General features: G+C 53.1%; 6 protein-coding genes across 6 annotated transcripts; 4 read left to right on the top strand and 2 right to left on the bottom strand.

Moving 5' to 3' along the window:
• Positions 1–134: 134 nt before the first annotated feature.
• A1O7_08106 (uncharacterized protein) lies at positions 135–5,327 on the top strand (the record flags this gene model as incomplete). Its single annotated transcript, XM_007762100.1, has 1 exon — positions 135–5,327. The coding sequence occupies one exon, from the start codon at positions 135–137 to the stop codon at positions 5,325–5,327; it is 5,193 nt and encodes a 1,730-aa protein (XP_007760290.1).
• Positions 5,328–7,256: 1,929 nt separating this feature from the next.
• On the top strand, positions 7,257–8,810 carry A1O7_08104 (uncharacterized protein; the record flags this gene model as incomplete). The annotated part of the gene is made up of 5 exons (XM_007762099.1): positions 7,257–7,314; positions 7,361–8,152; positions 8,203–8,280; positions 8,324–8,386; positions 8,437–8,810. The coding sequence occupies 5 exons, from the start codon at positions 7,257–7,259 to the stop codon at positions 8,808–8,810; spliced, it is 1,365 nt and encodes a 454-aa protein (XP_007760289.1).
• A 478-nt stretch (positions 8,811–9,288) lies between these two features.
• A1O7_08103 (uncharacterized protein) lies at positions 9,289–10,350 on the bottom strand (the record flags this gene model as incomplete). Its single annotated transcript, XM_007762098.1, has 1 exon — positions 9,289–10,350. The coding sequence occupies one exon, from the start codon at positions 10,348–10,350 to the stop codon at positions 9,289–9,291; it is 1,062 nt and encodes a 353-aa protein (XP_007760288.1).
• A 931-nt stretch (positions 10,351–11,281) lies between these two features.
• A1O7_08102 (uncharacterized protein) lies at positions 11,282–12,261 on the top strand (the record flags this gene model as incomplete). Its single annotated transcript, XM_007762097.1, has 2 exons — positions 11,282–11,457; positions 11,520–12,261. 2 exons carry the CDS (start codon positions 11,282–11,284, stop codon positions 12,259–12,261), a joined length of 918 nt encoding a protein of 305 aa, XP_007760287.1.
• Positions 12,262–13,112: 851 nt separating this feature from the next.
• A1O7_08101 (uncharacterized protein) lies at positions 13,113–15,453 on the top strand (the record flags this gene model as incomplete). Its single annotated transcript, XM_007762096.1, has 3 exons — positions 13,113–13,197; positions 13,265–13,637; positions 13,689–15,453. The coding sequence occupies 3 exons, from the start codon at positions 13,113–13,115 to the stop codon at positions 15,451–15,453; spliced, it is 2,223 nt and encodes a 740-aa protein (XP_007760286.1).
• A 157-nt stretch (positions 15,454–15,610) lies between these two features.
• Positions 15,611–16,652, bottom strand: A1O7_08100 (uncharacterized protein; the record flags this gene model as incomplete). The annotated part of the gene is made up of 2 exons (XM_007762095.1): positions 15,611–16,243; positions 16,359–16,652. 2 exons carry the CDS (start codon positions 16,650–16,652, stop codon positions 15,611–15,613), a joined length of 927 nt encoding a protein of 308 aa, XP_007760285.1.
• Positions 16,653–16,766: the final 114 nt, after the last annotated feature.

Raw genomic sequence — 16,766 nt, 5'->3', positions numbered from 1 at the left:
CAGCATAGCTTTCTATATGCAATAGCGACGACACTTGCCTGAGCACCACTGGCTGCTCAAGCCGCGAATACCATCGATATCTTCCCTCCTCTCACCCTCACCTCATTCTCCAACCACCATTCATCACAAACAAGATGGAGCCGTGGCTTGACTCGCTGTCAGAGGACTGGAAGTCCGAGCAGCGCTCGTCGTCGCCGGTGCCTTCTTTGCCCAGTAGCCGTATCCATGGCAGCGTCGTCCTGTCCAGCTCTCAAAGCCGCATCCCACACCTCGCAAACAATATGCGCCAAGATTCTACCACTGGCAGTTTCCTGCGACACCGGTCAACACACGGCCGGGCTCGCCAGAGTGGCCGTCCTATCCTTCGAGAACGAAGCGCATCGAAGCTGAACCTCCCCGCTACCTTCGGCTCGCAAAAGACCTCGAGTCTGCCACGGCGAACTTCCAGCGCGTTTTCGGAGTCGCAAAACTCTGTACAACATCACTCTGTGCGAGAAAAGGCTACGCTGGCAGAGACGCCTGAGTGGAAGAAGCGCCTTGCCGCAGGCGAAGACGTCAACAGTGATGGCTTCGACCTCTTCTCGCCGTCGAAGTTGGAAGCCGTATTCAAACAACCAAACTCTTCGCAACTGCACAGCGACAAGGATGCTGACCCTACGGAAGCGGGCTTCAACCGCAAGCCCTTCAACGTACCCTCCTCCAATCCTTTCCTTGAACAGTATTCCAGTTACCGTGGCACCACCAGAACTCGTGTGAATCTAGAGGTGCTGGAGGAGCTCAATGAGGATGAGGAGCCCGAACAATACGGCCTTTCGGCAGTGTCGTCGGACGTTGTCAAGAATGGTTCCCTCAGAGGACTGGTCAAGCAGCGGGTACAATCGCTAGAGCGCACGGAGGACCCTCGCTCTGGTCAGTCATCTCGAAATATATCGTCCGCGGAGGATCACAGATGGAACACGAGCAGCGGGCTAGAAGAGCTAAAGAACGAGTTCATCAGCCCGGTCACAGAGTCAAAACAGAACTCTATCCGGAATACCGTGCTACGCAATCCTCTCGATCTCGATGTACAGGCACTACAGGGCAAGCTACAACAGGCGTGCTTGGAGGACGATGCACGTCCATCTTCCAGTGCGAGTGACAGCTATATCGACTATGCCAGGAAGGACGACACTGAACAGCCCTTGCACGATGAACCCTTACCCGACCTGACCTCACAGTCCCTACCGGACGACCTGTCAATGGGCACTCAAGTCTTCGAGACAAACGGAGGCTTCATCAATTCCCGACGTGGTGGCCGTTCGAATGAAGCCTCATTCCACCGCAAAAGCCTGAGCTTGAGCCAGGAGCATTCACGCCTCGACTCAAACACACGACCTGATATCCAGATCAACAGCTCGCCGCCACTTCATTCCCGGCATTTCGACGAGAGCATTGAAGATAGTAGGATCAGTGTCTCTGCGCCAGCAACCCCTCAAGACACCAGCGTCGTTCATCACACAGACAGCCATCTCCGGCCCACGTCTTCTGGTAGTCCGCTGAAGCTATTTGGGAATAGAGATACATACACAAACAACAAGTTGATGCGCATCTTGAGTCATTTCGAAGAGCCCGTTTCCTCCCCCGGGCAACCGGGGCCCGAGGACTTAGCTGAGGGAGACCAAGAGCATGCTCTGCGGATGAGCCAATTTGGCCAGGGTCAGCTCGATGGGTTCGGCTTTGAGCAGAATGTCCGCAAGCCGTCGCCTATTCAGCCTACCGGGGTGAAGCCAGAAGATAGGATCTTCATACCTATTGAGTCCGAACACCGTTTGACCGTTACGGCGGTGCAAGAGCATACGGTTGAAAGGGTTGAGCTTGCTGGAGCAGAGAAAGACAGGACGACAAAACGACGCAAGACGTTGCTCGAGGAAGAAATACTGCCGCAAGGTTATGAGAGCGAGGCTAAGGTCAGCGAGCTCGAAGAGACAGCTACCCTTGCAGGCAAGAAACGGAAAGATGCTCGACCTGGCACCGAGGGTGTTCCAGCAGATCCAGATGTCCTTGCATCCCGAGATTTCCTAAGGCCAAAATCAACGAGAAAGTCTTCCGTTAGCCGCGTGCCGTCTACTCCGAATGCTGAACCAGATGATGTGCCAAATTCAAATCAGGCCGCAAACGAAGACCTTACTGAGGCTCTAGCTGCGGAACTCGCAACATTTACACAAGGCGCTGTTGAAGTCAACAATGATTCCCGCAAGGCCTCACTCGCCACGAGAGACTACATGGAAGAAGCAAATAAAGTCATGCAGTTTATTCGATCCCGAGGAAAGCCGAAGCCTGCCGCCACGATCCCGGAAATCCGTGAGCCAACAGAGATGTCAGAGATCAATCCAGATTCCATCCTGGATCTGGACCTGGACGCCGAGTCCACTAAAGACGATTTCTCACGGCCGCCATCACGGGATCACACACCAAAGCCGGCCGTCGATCGCCGCCATGCGCGGCATGATTCACGCACAGCAAGCTACCTGCGAAAGTATCGCGATGAAGATGACTTGGATGCTTTGGGTGGCACTTCGGTATTTGGTACGCTCGCTACAGCAACGAACAAAGTTCAATCCGAGGTGGTGGAAACATTTGCTGTCGAAGAGATTCAGGAAAGCGACCCTCCCAACATGCGCATTCTGAACCCATCTGAGACTATGAGGAAGCGCAAATACTCAAGTTCTACCGTTGGTCAGGACCCGACCCTGAACCTGCAATCGGCCGCCCACAATTCCGGCCACAGTTCGACCCAGCATTCTTTCCCTACACAGTCATCCGCCTCCGGCAACAAAGGCGTCATATCGTCAGGAAGTGTGTCCATCCCGGATAATATTGGCACGATGACATTCGACCATGAAAAGAAGATCTGGGTCAAGAAGATGTCGGGGTCCAAGCCTCAGAGCAGGCGTGAACAGCAGACTTCAACCGAGCCTGACCCATTTGAGGACATACCTGATCTCAGTATCGACGAACAACAAGAGCTCCAAGCCAAAGCTCGCGCTTCCAAGCTGGCTGGACCCCAGGAGAACGAACACGCAACTGAAGATGAGGCGCAGAACAACAAGAACAACTTGCCGACTCCTCCAAAGACCTCACCTGTGACCGCGGCAAGCGTCGAGGAGCGTGACATGGCCGTATCAGAAGCTGAAGACAATACTGTGGAGATAATACGAAGTTCTCTCCGCTCAAAGACCTCAGAGCATGAAGCAAATCTCCACAACGGCATCCCATCCAAACCCCCCAGTCAGCTCAAGGACGATCGGAGGCAAGCGCGGGTCGTCACAATCGCTTTCTCGTCGCCGGTGGTCTCGGGCGTCAATTACGCCAATCTTTCCGAAGAAGACTTTAGCGAGTTGCCACGAGAGGAGGACCTGCCTCTGGACGATTCCGAGATTCATCTTGAAGATGAAGATAGGGAAGACATTACACGACAGAGATCCACCACAGCACCGATGCTTCCGCACATAAAGCTAGGCTCGGTGCCGGTCCTCGACCATGAGCAAGCAAATAACTTCCAGCCTCGGACTATCTCACCTATTCTGGAAGACGACGAGGAGCAGCTCGATCCGCGGCTCAGCCTGATACACGTCAAGCAATCTAAGGTCGTAACGCCAGCGCCGAATAGGTCCATTGCGAAGCTCCAGAAGGGCGCGAACAAAGCTTCAAGCATTCTTTGCCTAACGCCTTTATCGGACTTCTCGGTTCACCAACTTGACAGGTCGAAAGACCTCGATCAGAGCTATGTTGAAGAAAGAAAGCATCCGCACGCTTTGCGCCAGGCCCATGGCTCGTTGGCCCTTGCTGTCGATGAGCTTGTCAAAGCGATAACCGACGCTGCTCCTGATGAGCTATTCTGGGACCAACTTCGAAGCCTGGACCTGGCTCCGAGCAGCGTGTCCTCGGTTCACAGCTTGAAGGAATATTGTCCCGTCTTGGAAGAACTGGCGATGCCGGGCAACCCAATATCACAGCTTGGTGGACTGCCGACGTCGTTGCGCGTTCTCGACATCCACCAGAGTATGGTTAATGACCTGTCTTCGTGGGGTCATTTGCAAAACTTGCAATATCTAGATGTATCCAGCTGTCAGCTTGAGAGTTTGGAGGCTTTCAGCTCATTAGTCCATTTGCGCAAGTTGAAGGCGAACAACAATCGTATCTCAAACATCGACGGCATCCTGGACCTCGACGGGCTTCTTGAGCTCGAGCTCAGCAACAATGAGATGACCCACGTCGACTTTCAAGGGTGTGGATTGAGCCGACTGAAGAAACTAGACTTGAGCCAGAACCAACTGGAAGACATCACAAACCTCAGTCTTTTGCCTGGCCTTGATGAGCTAGACGTCTCTCACAACGCCATTCGGAGTTTCTCACAAACCGAGCAAATGGCACTGTGGAAGCTGGAAATCGCCCACAATGAACTCGAAGTGTTTGGTTTAAAGCACATGGCAGCCCTTCGTTATCTGGATCTGGACTGCAACAAGATTAAGGCTCTACACGGTTTAAGCTCTGCCTACCACCTCGAATTTCTTTCGCTGAGAGAGCAGAGAGAAAAGTCTACGATTGTCGAATCTGTCCTGAGCACTCCGAATGAGTGCCGACACATCCGCTTATCGTCGAATTCTGTGGTCAATGGCACTTTCATCCTGCCAGCAGCGCCTCAAAACAATCTTCGTGAGCTCGAAATCGCTGCCTGTGGCATCACGGATCTCCCAGAACGGTTCGGTCTATTCTTCCCCAATTGCCGGTATCTAAATGCGAACTTCAACGCTATCAAAGATGTGGGGCCACTCCGGAAGATGGTGCATCTGAATACCTTGCTGCTGGCCAGAAATCGCATCCAAAAACTGAGGCGGACGTGTCTTGTCATGTCTAGGCTTCCATCGCTGAAGCAGATTGACCTCCGAGACAATCCCTTGACCGTGGGATTTTACAGTCCTGCAACTGGCCATGTCCATCCATGTGAGGCACGATACCGTCTGCCTGCAGGCTCAGATGCAGAGGATGCTACATGGATGAAAGTGCTCGATGAGATAACGGGGCTGAAAAGACGTACCATTGAGTTGCTGCTTGCTGAGCACTGCAAAGAACTCGTGCACCTTGATGGACTTGCTCTTCAGCGAGAGCGGTTGGTGGCCCATGACGAAACGTGGACCAGGCTGACCAGTAAGGGAGTGCTCCTGAAGCGGACTCCTGGTGTCATCAACGAAGTCGGGAGTCAGGGCGGCTGTGGAGGTGGTGCTAATGATGGTGGCTTTGCCCAGCAAGCGCCGCGTGCTAATGATGAAGATGTGTTTGACGGATGAATGCTCGTGTTCTATAGCTGGATTTCGGGAGTGGGTGGGTTCACAAGGAGTCTGGGCACAGGCTACCAAAAGCTTTGGTTTTGAGTTCCGGTTGGATATGACGAGCGGATTGATGCATGACGGCGAGGAATGGAATGGATTGGCTGGTTAGGCAACAAGCAAGAGAAGCATATCGTGACTGTATTTCTACGCGTCGGAGAGTATGAATTGAGACGAATGTTCACATCAGTAGCAGTACGGTTTATTATGATTCGTGAGGGACCTCAACTTCGGAGTTCTCTTGATCCAGAGAGCAGTCTATTCCCGCATGCCTTTTACTGAAAGTAAACTAAATCGCGGACACTATCCTACTTCCATTCCTACTAGTACTACATTGTAGATTAACATCATCGGATCTCATGAGATACTAAGTATCTGCTGTGCTGAGCCAGCATTACACAAGCGTGCCGAGTAAACTTTTCACCTAATGCGAAAACATTTAAAAAAAATTGTAAAAAGCAAAAACAATCAACAGCCAGGATTCCCAAGTGGTCACCCACCTTAGTACTAACTGACCGGCATGTGGCTTAAGTACGGCTGAGCGAACGGGAAGCCCTGTTTTCCACATCCTATGGTCGATTGCGGGAGAAAATGTGCCAATTGATTGAATATGCGCAGAACAACTGCCGTCACCGTTCGAGGAAGTCTACACGCACCACCAACAAAGGACGAATGCCGCCGCCCTACGCCTCATTTTTCTCTTTCAGCAGTTGACTACTACGCAGGAAGGAAGCTCGAGGGGCCGAGCTCAGCTCATGCAGCTGGTCTTATTCAGGACGTCGTATGCCCATTTTGTGGTACCCACGTTCACAATGGTTGTGGCTGATGGGAACTTCTCGATGACGCTCCTATCAGACTCAGATTCCGCTGACCACTCGAGGGGTAAGCTTTCGACGCGTCACGGATTCAAGTGGCTTGGAGTACTCTACTCCCAACAGCAATCAACAACACTGAGTTAGCGACCTTAAGATTCTTCACATATGGGTCCGCTGCTTTGAGGCCGTAATTACTTCGCTGCATTGCAACCAGCTACGGTTGCTTCCTCTTCCAGAAAGTGCCAAAGACGCCGGATCCGCAGACGAAGGTTGCTACTTACCCTTGCGACATGAACCGCTACCTTTACTTGGCAGCTGAATATTCATTCTCACTGTCCGCTGTCATCTTACATCCCTGTAACTCACGGTCCGAATCATAGGCTCAGACTGAAAATTGGTCCGACAAACCAGCATCACTTGCTTGCGCCCAATTCACGTCCCTCAAGCAGCCATTGTTCTAGCCCTCCTTCAAATCGCCACAGCAACCACGCGTTCCATCATGACTTGTTGAGGTTTCACGAAACTGTCCAAAGTCGGACATTGCCCGCAACATGGCTGTTGCACGAGTCCATGTGACGATCGGAGCTCGGTATCGCATATCGTTGACTGTGCAGAGTATTCGACTATGATTGGGTTGATATTATCTTACTGTTCGATGGCTCTCTGCGCCCTCACACTTCGTTGTCATGCTCAGCTAGCCACAAAGTGGCTCTCGACGGGAAGGGGTGGCAAGATACTATGTATCTACACTGTCCTCAAACTTCACGGTCAAGCTCAGCTAGCCACAAAGTGGCTCTCGATGGGAAGGTGGCAAGATACTATGTATCTACACTGTCCTCAAACTTCACGGTCAAGCTCAGCTAGCCACAAGTGGTAATCTTCCACGGAGTCCAATGTTCTATTGTTCATTTCAGCTAGCCACAGAAGCGATCTGCCATGTAGTGGTGTAGAGCGATTACTTTAAGAACATGTCCTCTTCTTCCCCAGCCAGGAAACCTCAGGTTCGCAGACTACCTACCTGAGATATTCAACGCAATACCTGAATCAAGGAGAAGCCTTCCCCATTTACGTCAACATGGCGGACGGCAATGGACTGCCTGCCTACATTCGCGAACTTGCTGAGAAGCAAGGAGGTATGTACAAGGACTCGCAATGAGATTTGCCTGACGACCACAACAGCTAAACTGCCTGGTGATATTGCCGGTCAAATCGGATCCTTCAGTGTTGTTCCTCCGGAACTGCAAACAGCATACCAAAATGCAGATTACGCCACCATTCAATCTTACATGGACAAAGCAACGCAAGATTTGCTCCCGATATATGCCGCGATACACGATAATGGAGATGGCGCGTTTACCAAGACCAAGCCACCCCCCAACGACCCGGATAATTACTGGTACCTTGCATGGGCAGGAGATTCCCAAAGCCCTGATGCTTTGATCTGGTGCACGACCTTTCCTTTGAGCTCGACAGATGCTCGTGTAGGCGACCAGACCAACAGGGTTGCTCAAGTCGGGACCTGGTCCAAGAACTCCAATACATGGGGCATCTCCAATCAGATTTGGTCCAGCTCCGAAGCTGCACTCGCCGCAGGCGGCGTGGCCACGATTGTGTTGAAAGCTGTTTTCAAATACGTCCGCAATCGGCTCCGGGGTATGCTAGCTCAACAGGCTGCGCAACAAGCGGTTGGTGAGGCGGGCGAAGAAGTTGTAGCAGCAGGTATCGTCGAAGAGGCGACTTGGGTCACGATCACATCATTTGTTGGTGGCCTCGTTGTCGGGGCCGTCATAGGTGCCATTGCATATTATCTCGTAATGTGGATCATCAACTTTCTTGTCAAAGCTTACAAACTCTGCATCAGCATCTACAACTGGGACACCGAGCACGCCTTCAACCTTGTTCAGGAGTTTGGGAGCAATGAGACGCCAGACGGTAACATGACTCTTCCCTACAAATTGGAAGCCGCCGTCAGTAAGTTTCAGTGCAGGAGCTTCAGTTGTGTACCCGCTGACTCTCTCTAGCGTCTGTCATCGGTCCGGGGGGGATCCCAATCCCTGTCGACCCCACGTATGAGTATATGGTTCTAGTCTTCGACAATGGTATGAAACTCTCACACCACTCAGCCATCACTAACGGCCTCAGTTGACGAGTTCATGAACGGGCTCGGTGTCGCCCTCCGGCTGCAGACTACCGACAATACCACAGGTAAGTTCGTGAACGTGAACCCATCAGTTACTCTAATGAATCGATTTTAGGACTTCAGTTGAAATATCTCCTATCGTACTTTCATGACAACAACATCGGCCTCCAAGGTGGTACAAACGAGGCCCTCCCTGACTTCTATAACGACAACAGCACATGGCGCCCGACAGGGGACACCAAGTTCAGCACGACCATTCCAGGTATCAATGTGCCGATTTCCTGCTCAACTCCTGCCCTCAGTGGCGCCAGCGATGATTTCTACGCATTCGATGTACATATTGGACTGAAGCCTGGTGACGATTTTGGAAAGCCTCGTCCTGCTCTACCTCCAAGACGACGCTTTGAGCGCCCGAACCCCATCCCCAAGCCAAAACCTGGTGATATTGTGTCGCTCCCTAATGGCGGGAAGGTGGAAGTTGGGGAGTGAGAGAAAGCGCTATTACTGTCCTGTATCCGCATGAACCAAAGGTCTCTGCTCTCAAACACAAGAGTGTCCGCTCATCTCATTTAGCTAGGGCCTCTTTGAAATACACAGTACACATAGTGTCTCATACTACACAGTTGCACAGCCTTCCACATACAACTGCTGAATGTCGAGAGATCAACAAGGCACCGCTTTGGTCATTTATAGGTCATCAACGAGCCACCACTTGGTCATCACCTAACTTGTCTAAGCCATTTGCCTATTATTGGACGCCGAAGCACTCACTACAAATAGAAATATCTGGCATTCCATGGCATATTGCCATGACACTTTACTTCAATCCAACACTCTACCCCACCCTAATCCCTCCGTGACCCTCTTACTAATCTCCTCATTTTGTGCTGCAGCAGAGACAACCGGCAACCCCGGCGCATATGTCCTCACTGCACACTGCCACTGCCCAGACCTTGCGGCGCGCCTTTCACCCACACTCCACAAGCCGTGTGATCCGCAATTCCACGGGACTGCACTGCGCGGCCCAGTTCTCGGTGTAGAGATTGTAAAAGTCCCCGCTGAGGCATTGCCAGAACGTGGTGGAGGGGCCTAACGCTAGCGTCATTACGCCGTCTTGTGCTGCTTCGTCGTTGCTGTCGCCATTGCCATTACCGTCGCTTTTCCTGGTGCTGTCGCTTGCTCCATCCTCGACTTGCTGTCGCGAGGTTGACACCGGACACACGCTCCACCCGGAGGTGTAGATGGCGCCGGATTGCGGAGGACCGTCGAATTGGAATTGGTAGTTTGAGGCGATATACCCCGTGCGGTCCAGGCCGTCGAAGAGATTGTTGTCCTGGAGGTGCAATCTCAAGGTAGAGTTCGTGAGGCAGGACACGAGGGATAGTCTGGTTGGGAGGTCATCTGTGGTGCTCTCGCTTGCGAAAGGAGATGGTGCTGCTGCTGCTGCTGATGATGATGATGAGGCTGCCGCTGGTGGCGAGGATGCGGTGCTGGTGGAAAGAGATTGTACCGCTGCTGAGATTAATCGCGACGATGTATTAGTTGTGATAGAGCCAGCAGAGGCGGAATAGATACTAGTACCGGGATTGAAATAGCTGGAAAATGCAGATCCGCGTTGCGGTTGTATGGCGACCGTTGTTGAAATGGGTGTCGGCGAGGTCAAAATTCTCGAAATGCCACAAGCTTGTTCAATTACTGAAGGCGGTTTGCTGGTAGTAGCCAACGGAGGGAACGGCGAACGAGAGCTCGAACATATTGTGACTGTCGTTGGCGAGCTAGCTTGTCCCGTGGTGGCCATCGGCCCTTGGATCTGCCCATCACCGATCTGCGTCACTGGTGGGAGGATTGCCACCGAAGACGAAGTGGCAGTAATTTCTATGCTGATGGGCACGGTGTGCATTCTTCCTTGCACTTGTCCGTCGTCGATCTGGTCGACTGTGCCGACTGTGAATATTGGGGATGGAGGCTGTTGCCTCCTCTGCAATGTCTGTGACGGCGTCGACGACGGAGAAGGAAGGGATATGTTCATGACTGCGATGCCGAAGACGGATGGAAAGGAGCCTGTGCATCCTGGTGGAGGAGGTGACGGCGGTGATATTAATGCTGTGACGGCTTGTCGTGGTGCGATGGGTGAAGCGTATACGAGGGCGACGAAACCAAGCAAGAGGTTTGAGGCGACTCTCATAGTTCAGATCAAAGTACCAACTGCGGTGTGATGTGGCAACCCCGATACCTCAGGAATCAAAGCTGCATGTTGTAGATTGAGGACCATCTCGCCTTCACAAACCATTGATATAATTACTCGTTTTAAGCACAGTCCATCGACCGACCTCCCAGGAACCCGCGGGTTGGGAACGCACAGATCCACGATGAGGCCTGATGTAGGCTCGTGCGGCTTCTAGCATACACGCTGAGGAATGTCAATGTTCTTGCACGGACCGTGGGTCACCCAGAACCCCCAGGCTGAGCGACGAGGCTGACGAGGTCCAGGAGGTGGCCGGGCGGCCGCCATGTCAAAGCATGTCCATGATTGGCTGTACGCACGTCATCGATGGCCCTTTTGCTTGACCGTAGCTAGTGCTAACGACGACGGCATCTTTGCCGAGAGAACTACCTCGGCTGTCAGGTCCAGGGGAAAGTGACTCGGTCTCCGCGTGGAGAAGAGGAGGGTCGGCAGTGCTATGATTACTCGTACTTCAGATTTCAGAACCTCTCGTCAATTACCTCTTGTCGGTGGTGGCTTCTCATCATCTGTGGTAGTCCTTACTGAGATTCTGACACCCCGTGCACTTTCCCTTTCTCAGCTGGAGAACAGCTGTTCGATCCGGCCGTACTGCGTTACCCTTGTTCACTGACTGATCTGACTACTTCTTACTTCGCTACTCTCGGCCGCGTCCCCCGTACATATACCAAATAGCCAACGTTGCCCTCTTCTTATCTTCAGTTAGTCACGTCGCAGCATGTCCAGCAACGAAGCCGCCAACCCAGACCCCAGTGTCGTCCCTCAGAACCCTGCCGAGGCGATGGGTGATGTTGAACCTGTCAAGCCGGGACAGTCTCCCGCATTGAGCAAGGTCCCGAGCGAAGTCAAAACTACCATCTCAAAAGCTGACGAGATCTTAATACGTCTCAGCAAGTATGCAAACCGATTTGTGAGATGCCTGGGCAGGATACGGCGCACTGACACGTCTGAAACAGATTGATCAAGACGACCGCGGGCTTGGGCGCAGCTCTCTCGACCTTGAACTATGCCATCTACCTTGCGGCCTACCTGCATGCGAACGCGCCGACACGCGCTGCGCTCATCACATATATATCCCGGCTCATTGGTCGCACACCCCAAAAGCTCCCAGCCGGTGTCCTCACGCCCACCGCACCTACCTCATTCCTGACACCACTAGGAGCCCTGATCTCAGATACTCGCACCTCGCTGCGCCTGACAGGCCTCATTCCATTATACATATGGCTGAAAACACTCCTTTCCAACAGGTCGTCCAAGAATATGGATCCGGCGCTTCACCGGATTGCGCTGGTGCAGTGTGCCGGCTACCTTGGGTTTCAAGCCATGGAGAACGTCTACCACCTGGCAGGCAAGGGCGTCGTGCCGATGACGGTCCTCGAGAAGCGTGGAGGTGTGGCTAAATGGGTTGCCTGGAGCTGTCGCGCGTGGACCGTGGGCGTGGCAAGCGACTATCTTCGCCTCTGGCGCGAGGCCGAGATCAACAAGGAGAAGAGACAAACCCAGTCGGCAAAGGAGCAAGAAGATTTCGACCGCAAATGGTGGAACGAGTTCATGGTGGCGACATACTGGATGCCAGTTGCGATCCACTATAGTCTGTATCCCGCTGGCATTCCAGGCATGAACACTGGCTTGGTCGGTTTCTTCGGTCTGATGGCTGGGCTGAACAACTTCAGGAATCAGTGGGCTGCCACTGCCTGAGCGTGGTGAGGAGAAGCGCGGGTCAGGCTGGGTTCAAGACATGTTGGTGGTTGTGTGAATCATATGCCGGCACTGGTAAATTGCACATGGTTTCGAACACGTCGTATTTGTTGTCTCCCATATTTGTCAGAGTCTGGTAGTAAAATGGGGCTGGTTGCATGCACACATTTCCTGCCAGCAGAAGGGCGACTTTGCGATCAAGTTCCAGTTCAATTTGCAGTGAGACTCACATGGTTTCGCCTACTGTGTATGCCTCTTCAGCTGACCAGCCCCTTCTGCCAACTGGCGCACGACATGGCCTCGAAGCTCGAGACTTTCCCCATGATCGTTGCCCGTTCGCGTCTTACCCCGGGATTCGCTATGACTTCGGTGTATTTCCTGAACGGGAAGACAGCACTCATGAGCAACATCCAATTCTAAAACCACCTTGCGTCCTACACCCTCGCCGCTGCGACGATATGTTGCCCACTCTGCAATGTCGCGTGAGCAATGGAATCTCTCTGTATGAACCCTCAACATGCGCCTTTTCTTCCTTCCTCCTTGTACGGATGCTTTGATGAAGAGATGTCAAATGAGCCACATCTCACAGAGCGCTCAAGCAGAGTACCGTCCTGCGCCACTCATGGCCGAGATTCAGGGAAGGGCAAGAGAATGACTGCTGCTAATCAGTCGAGCCTCGCATGCTATGGCTGTAGGAAGTCAGGCTCACCTCAGATCTGTTCAAACACACGCCCTATTGCTAACAGTGAGGTAGGCGCAAAGTCAAATGGTTTGTTCGACACATGATGGCCGACGCGTGTATTGCGCACTTCATACAGCTACTAACAACGGTCGATGGAAACAGCGACAAGATGCTACCGAATTGCATCGTCTGCATCCGAAACGGCCAACCCTGCTGCTATCCGAATGTTCAGCAGAAGCCAGGCCCGAAACTTGGTACGTGTACTCCCTTTGCTTCGAGTACGAATGACCGGGTGTCTGACGACTGAGATGTCCTCCGCAGGCTCGCATTCAGCAAAACATCGAAAGCGGTCTTCCTGGCGTTCCAATCCTGACTCCATAAGCCACAACGAAGACATCATCCAGGCCCCTGCCCATGCCGCCACAAGGAACCAACGACTCCAGCACTCGCCACCAGCGTCCTTTCGAAATGCTGGAAGTCCCACTGGATCTGCGGCCTCGAGTCCAGATTCCACGACAGCACAGTCGTGGGTCTTTCATCATTTCCACGAGGACCAGTCATACACGATTTCGCCCTTTACACCACCAGAAACCGCGGTATCCAAAGACTCTCTAGGCTACAGAGCACCCCTTCAGAATAACATGGCGCCCATCTATCAAGCGCTTGGACTGTCGCGGCAGATGCTGTCTACATTGTAAGAGTCGCATCCATCGATGTGATGAAACGTCTGCTGACATTCGCCTAGCATTGACACCTACTTCGAGAACATGACATTTCTGTCTCTATTCCACAGGCCAACGTTTGACACTACAGTCTACAGTACCGTCGAACTTGGCATTGCATCTGCCCTTGTTGCGGCCATGTGCGCCTTCGCCGCTCACTACATGGAGCCAGCACAATCGGGAGAGCGTGACGGACTTCATGCCGAAAGATCGGACTCAATGTTCGCTCCTGGTCGCTTCTATAGACTTGCTCGTGCGACCATCCACGATCAACTTGATCTATGTGGTGATAGCAGGCCTCCCTTGGCTCTCCTCCAGGCGTATGTCCTGATTACATTTTATGAGATGACGATATCCGCACGCGGGCGGGCTTGGAGGTCCTTAGGTGCGTGCGTCCGCATTGCGCATGAATTGGAGCTACACTTGACCGATGCAATGCTGCAAGGCAGGTCAGTAAAAGAACAAAGCTCGTTGGCACAGACAGGTTCCTGGCTTCGAAGCGAGGAACAGCGACGAGTTTGGTGGGCATTATACGAGCTTGACATCTTCGCCTCTACTGTACGTCGACGCCCTGCCTCCATCCACGCCGGCGAACACGCTGTGCTTCTGCCAGTAAGCGACGCAAGCTGGTTCGAACGCAACCATCAGGCAAGCTGCTTCCTGGATCCTGATCCCCTTCATCGTACGCGGAAGCTCCTGGAAAGTGGGAATACTAGTGGAAAGGCTTGGTATCTTGTCGTGAACTCATTGGTCCATGACGCACATACGACCACGAATCCCACCGCGCATTGCGACCGCATGGCCTCGAGGCAAGATATGGGAACGTCCTGTCACTCCGAATCAGTAGACGAGCGGAAGCTGGCAGTCTTGGATGACTTCCTTCTCTATTTCAAGACAGTACTACCCAAGGATCTAGCGTACGAAGGCGACTATTTGGCATTTTCCACCTCCTCCGTATTCGGCGGGCCATCCGCAAGCCAAGATTGCGACATCCAACTCATTCATGCCATGCTTCACTTGGGGAAATTGATGGTGTTCCATCATTTCTGCAGCCAGAAAAATGCTCCACTACCTCCCGGAGGCGAAGGCCTCGCTGATTGCCTCACTCTGAAACAGCCATCGGTATCTGACAAGCTTCGAGCAATCCTCGGCTTCACAAATGATCAGATGGCTTGGGACAGATACCTGGTAGCTGCAGAAGAGATCATGCGTGTTGTCCGAAACGCATCTCCGAATCATATCCGATACGGTCATCCGCTCCTGGCGAGCACGTTCTGGATCGTCGCGGCAACCCAGATCTTTAAGAAAACATTCGCGACAGACGACGCGGCCCAAGAACTGGCACAATCCAACTTTGACCTCCTCAGGCTTACTCTTGATCACAGTCACCGATTCTGGCACACTTCGGATCTAATGGTCAAGAACATCGACACCCTTGACACACGCCTTGCTGAGCTGAAGGCCAGGTTGACTGGAGCGGAGCAAAGCAGCCATGGCCTGCCAATATCTTCTGCAGAGAAGGCCACCTCTCAGAGCAAAAGGCCTCACTTCACCGCTTCAGACCAAAGCGATACTATGGCCAGCGGCTCTCCTGACAACGTGCTGCCAAATGTATCTGACCGCAGTGGCACAGGTCATTATGAGCTGAACTCAGGAGCTCCAGCAGACATTGACAAACCTAACGACAGTGAGCTGCACGCTTTTATGTACGATTTTTGTGGCGATAACTGGGACGTATGGGGGCAAGAGCTGGCAGACTTCTTTCCGTCAACAGTGGCCTCGACTTGATACTCTGCAACACTCGGAAGGTGATGGGCTGCACAGATGCTCCGCTGGCAGTTTCTCCAAGCTCCCTCATGGCCATTCACAGTAAAAGCACGTTCGAGGCAGGTTGTTTGCTTGATTGCTAATTGGCATTGAAACAACGACCCCAGGCGGGTATACATCAGATCTCTGGATGCAATCTCAAGAACTCCCCGAGTCCCACGCGCTTGACATCCGCATATAGCTTGTTGTCCAGTTTGCTCATCATGGTCTTCCGCGACATCTGATGTATCTGGTACGTATATCCCATCCACTGCCAGAACCTGGCCAACCCCAACTCCTGCTGAGTAGCCGCGGCAGTCTTCTGCAAGTCCTCCGCGGTCCCCTGAGGTTCGAGCCGAACAGCGACCCCCCTTTCCTTCTCATAGATCGCGGCGATCTCCCTGACGCTGTACTCCCAACTGCAGTACCTGTACACGCCCGGCTCGCGAGACTCGTCGCAGATCAGCGCCGCCGTGAACTCGGCCGCCTCTTGTTCCGTGGTGATCTGCCACTTCTCGTCCCCCGTGCCCCAATACTCGGCCTTGGGTTTACCACTGTTAGAATCCCAAACGCCGTGCGTGGACGGATTAAACACGCCATGTCCAGGCAGGGAGAAGAACGTCTCCGCGAAGAATCCGATAAAGATGTAGAACGGTTTGATGGTGGACGACATGGCCAGCTGCCGCTGCGTGGCGAGGAACAAGTCGTAGTAGACAACGTCCCTCCAGTCGAGCGCGGTCCAGTCCAAGTTCCATGCAGACGGCATGAATCGCTGTGTGTGCGCAGGGCAAGGAAGGTCAGCAAATGGCGTGCGAGACAAACAAGGTACATTGTCAGCAAGCAAAGAGCGCATGAGCGGGGGCTTGGGCGCGATCGTCCGAACTCACAGAGATGCCTTGTTCCTCCATCAAGCGCACAAGAAGCAGTTGTCCCTCCAGCACCAGTTCCGGCACGGGTCCATACGCACATATCACGGCGTCGACGCCCTCAAGCGCCTTTCGGATGGCAGGCACATCGTGCCACGTCTCCATGTCGTGGAAGCTTTCCAGCAGTTGCAGTTTCGAGGGAGCCATCTTCGCCTCGTGCCTGGCTAGGCCGCGCACTTGGGCTCCCCGTTGCCGGAGGGGTGCGATCAGCTTTTGGCCGATATTGCCGGTGACTCCGACGATGAGGATCAACATTGTTGGACGGTCTTTGGATGGTGGGTTTGGGACCGCTGTTCAGGAAGGGGCTTGTCGGTTCATGCGAAGTCAGGTTGGAGAGCCATGAAAGTGGCAGATTTAAGAGATCGAAGA

The sequence above is a fragment of the Cladophialophora yegresii genome (assembly GCF_000585515.1).
Source record: "Cladophialophora yegresii CBS 114405 chromosome Unknown aczIN-supercont1.6, whole genome shotgun sequence".
Classification (NCBI taxonomy): Eukaryota; Fungi; Ascomycota; class Eurotiomycetes; order Chaetothyriales; family Herpotrichiellaceae; genus Cladophialophora; species Cladophialophora yegresii.
Note: the sequence above shows the minus strand (reverse complement) of the source record. Positions and strands in the feature narration are given on the sequence as shown.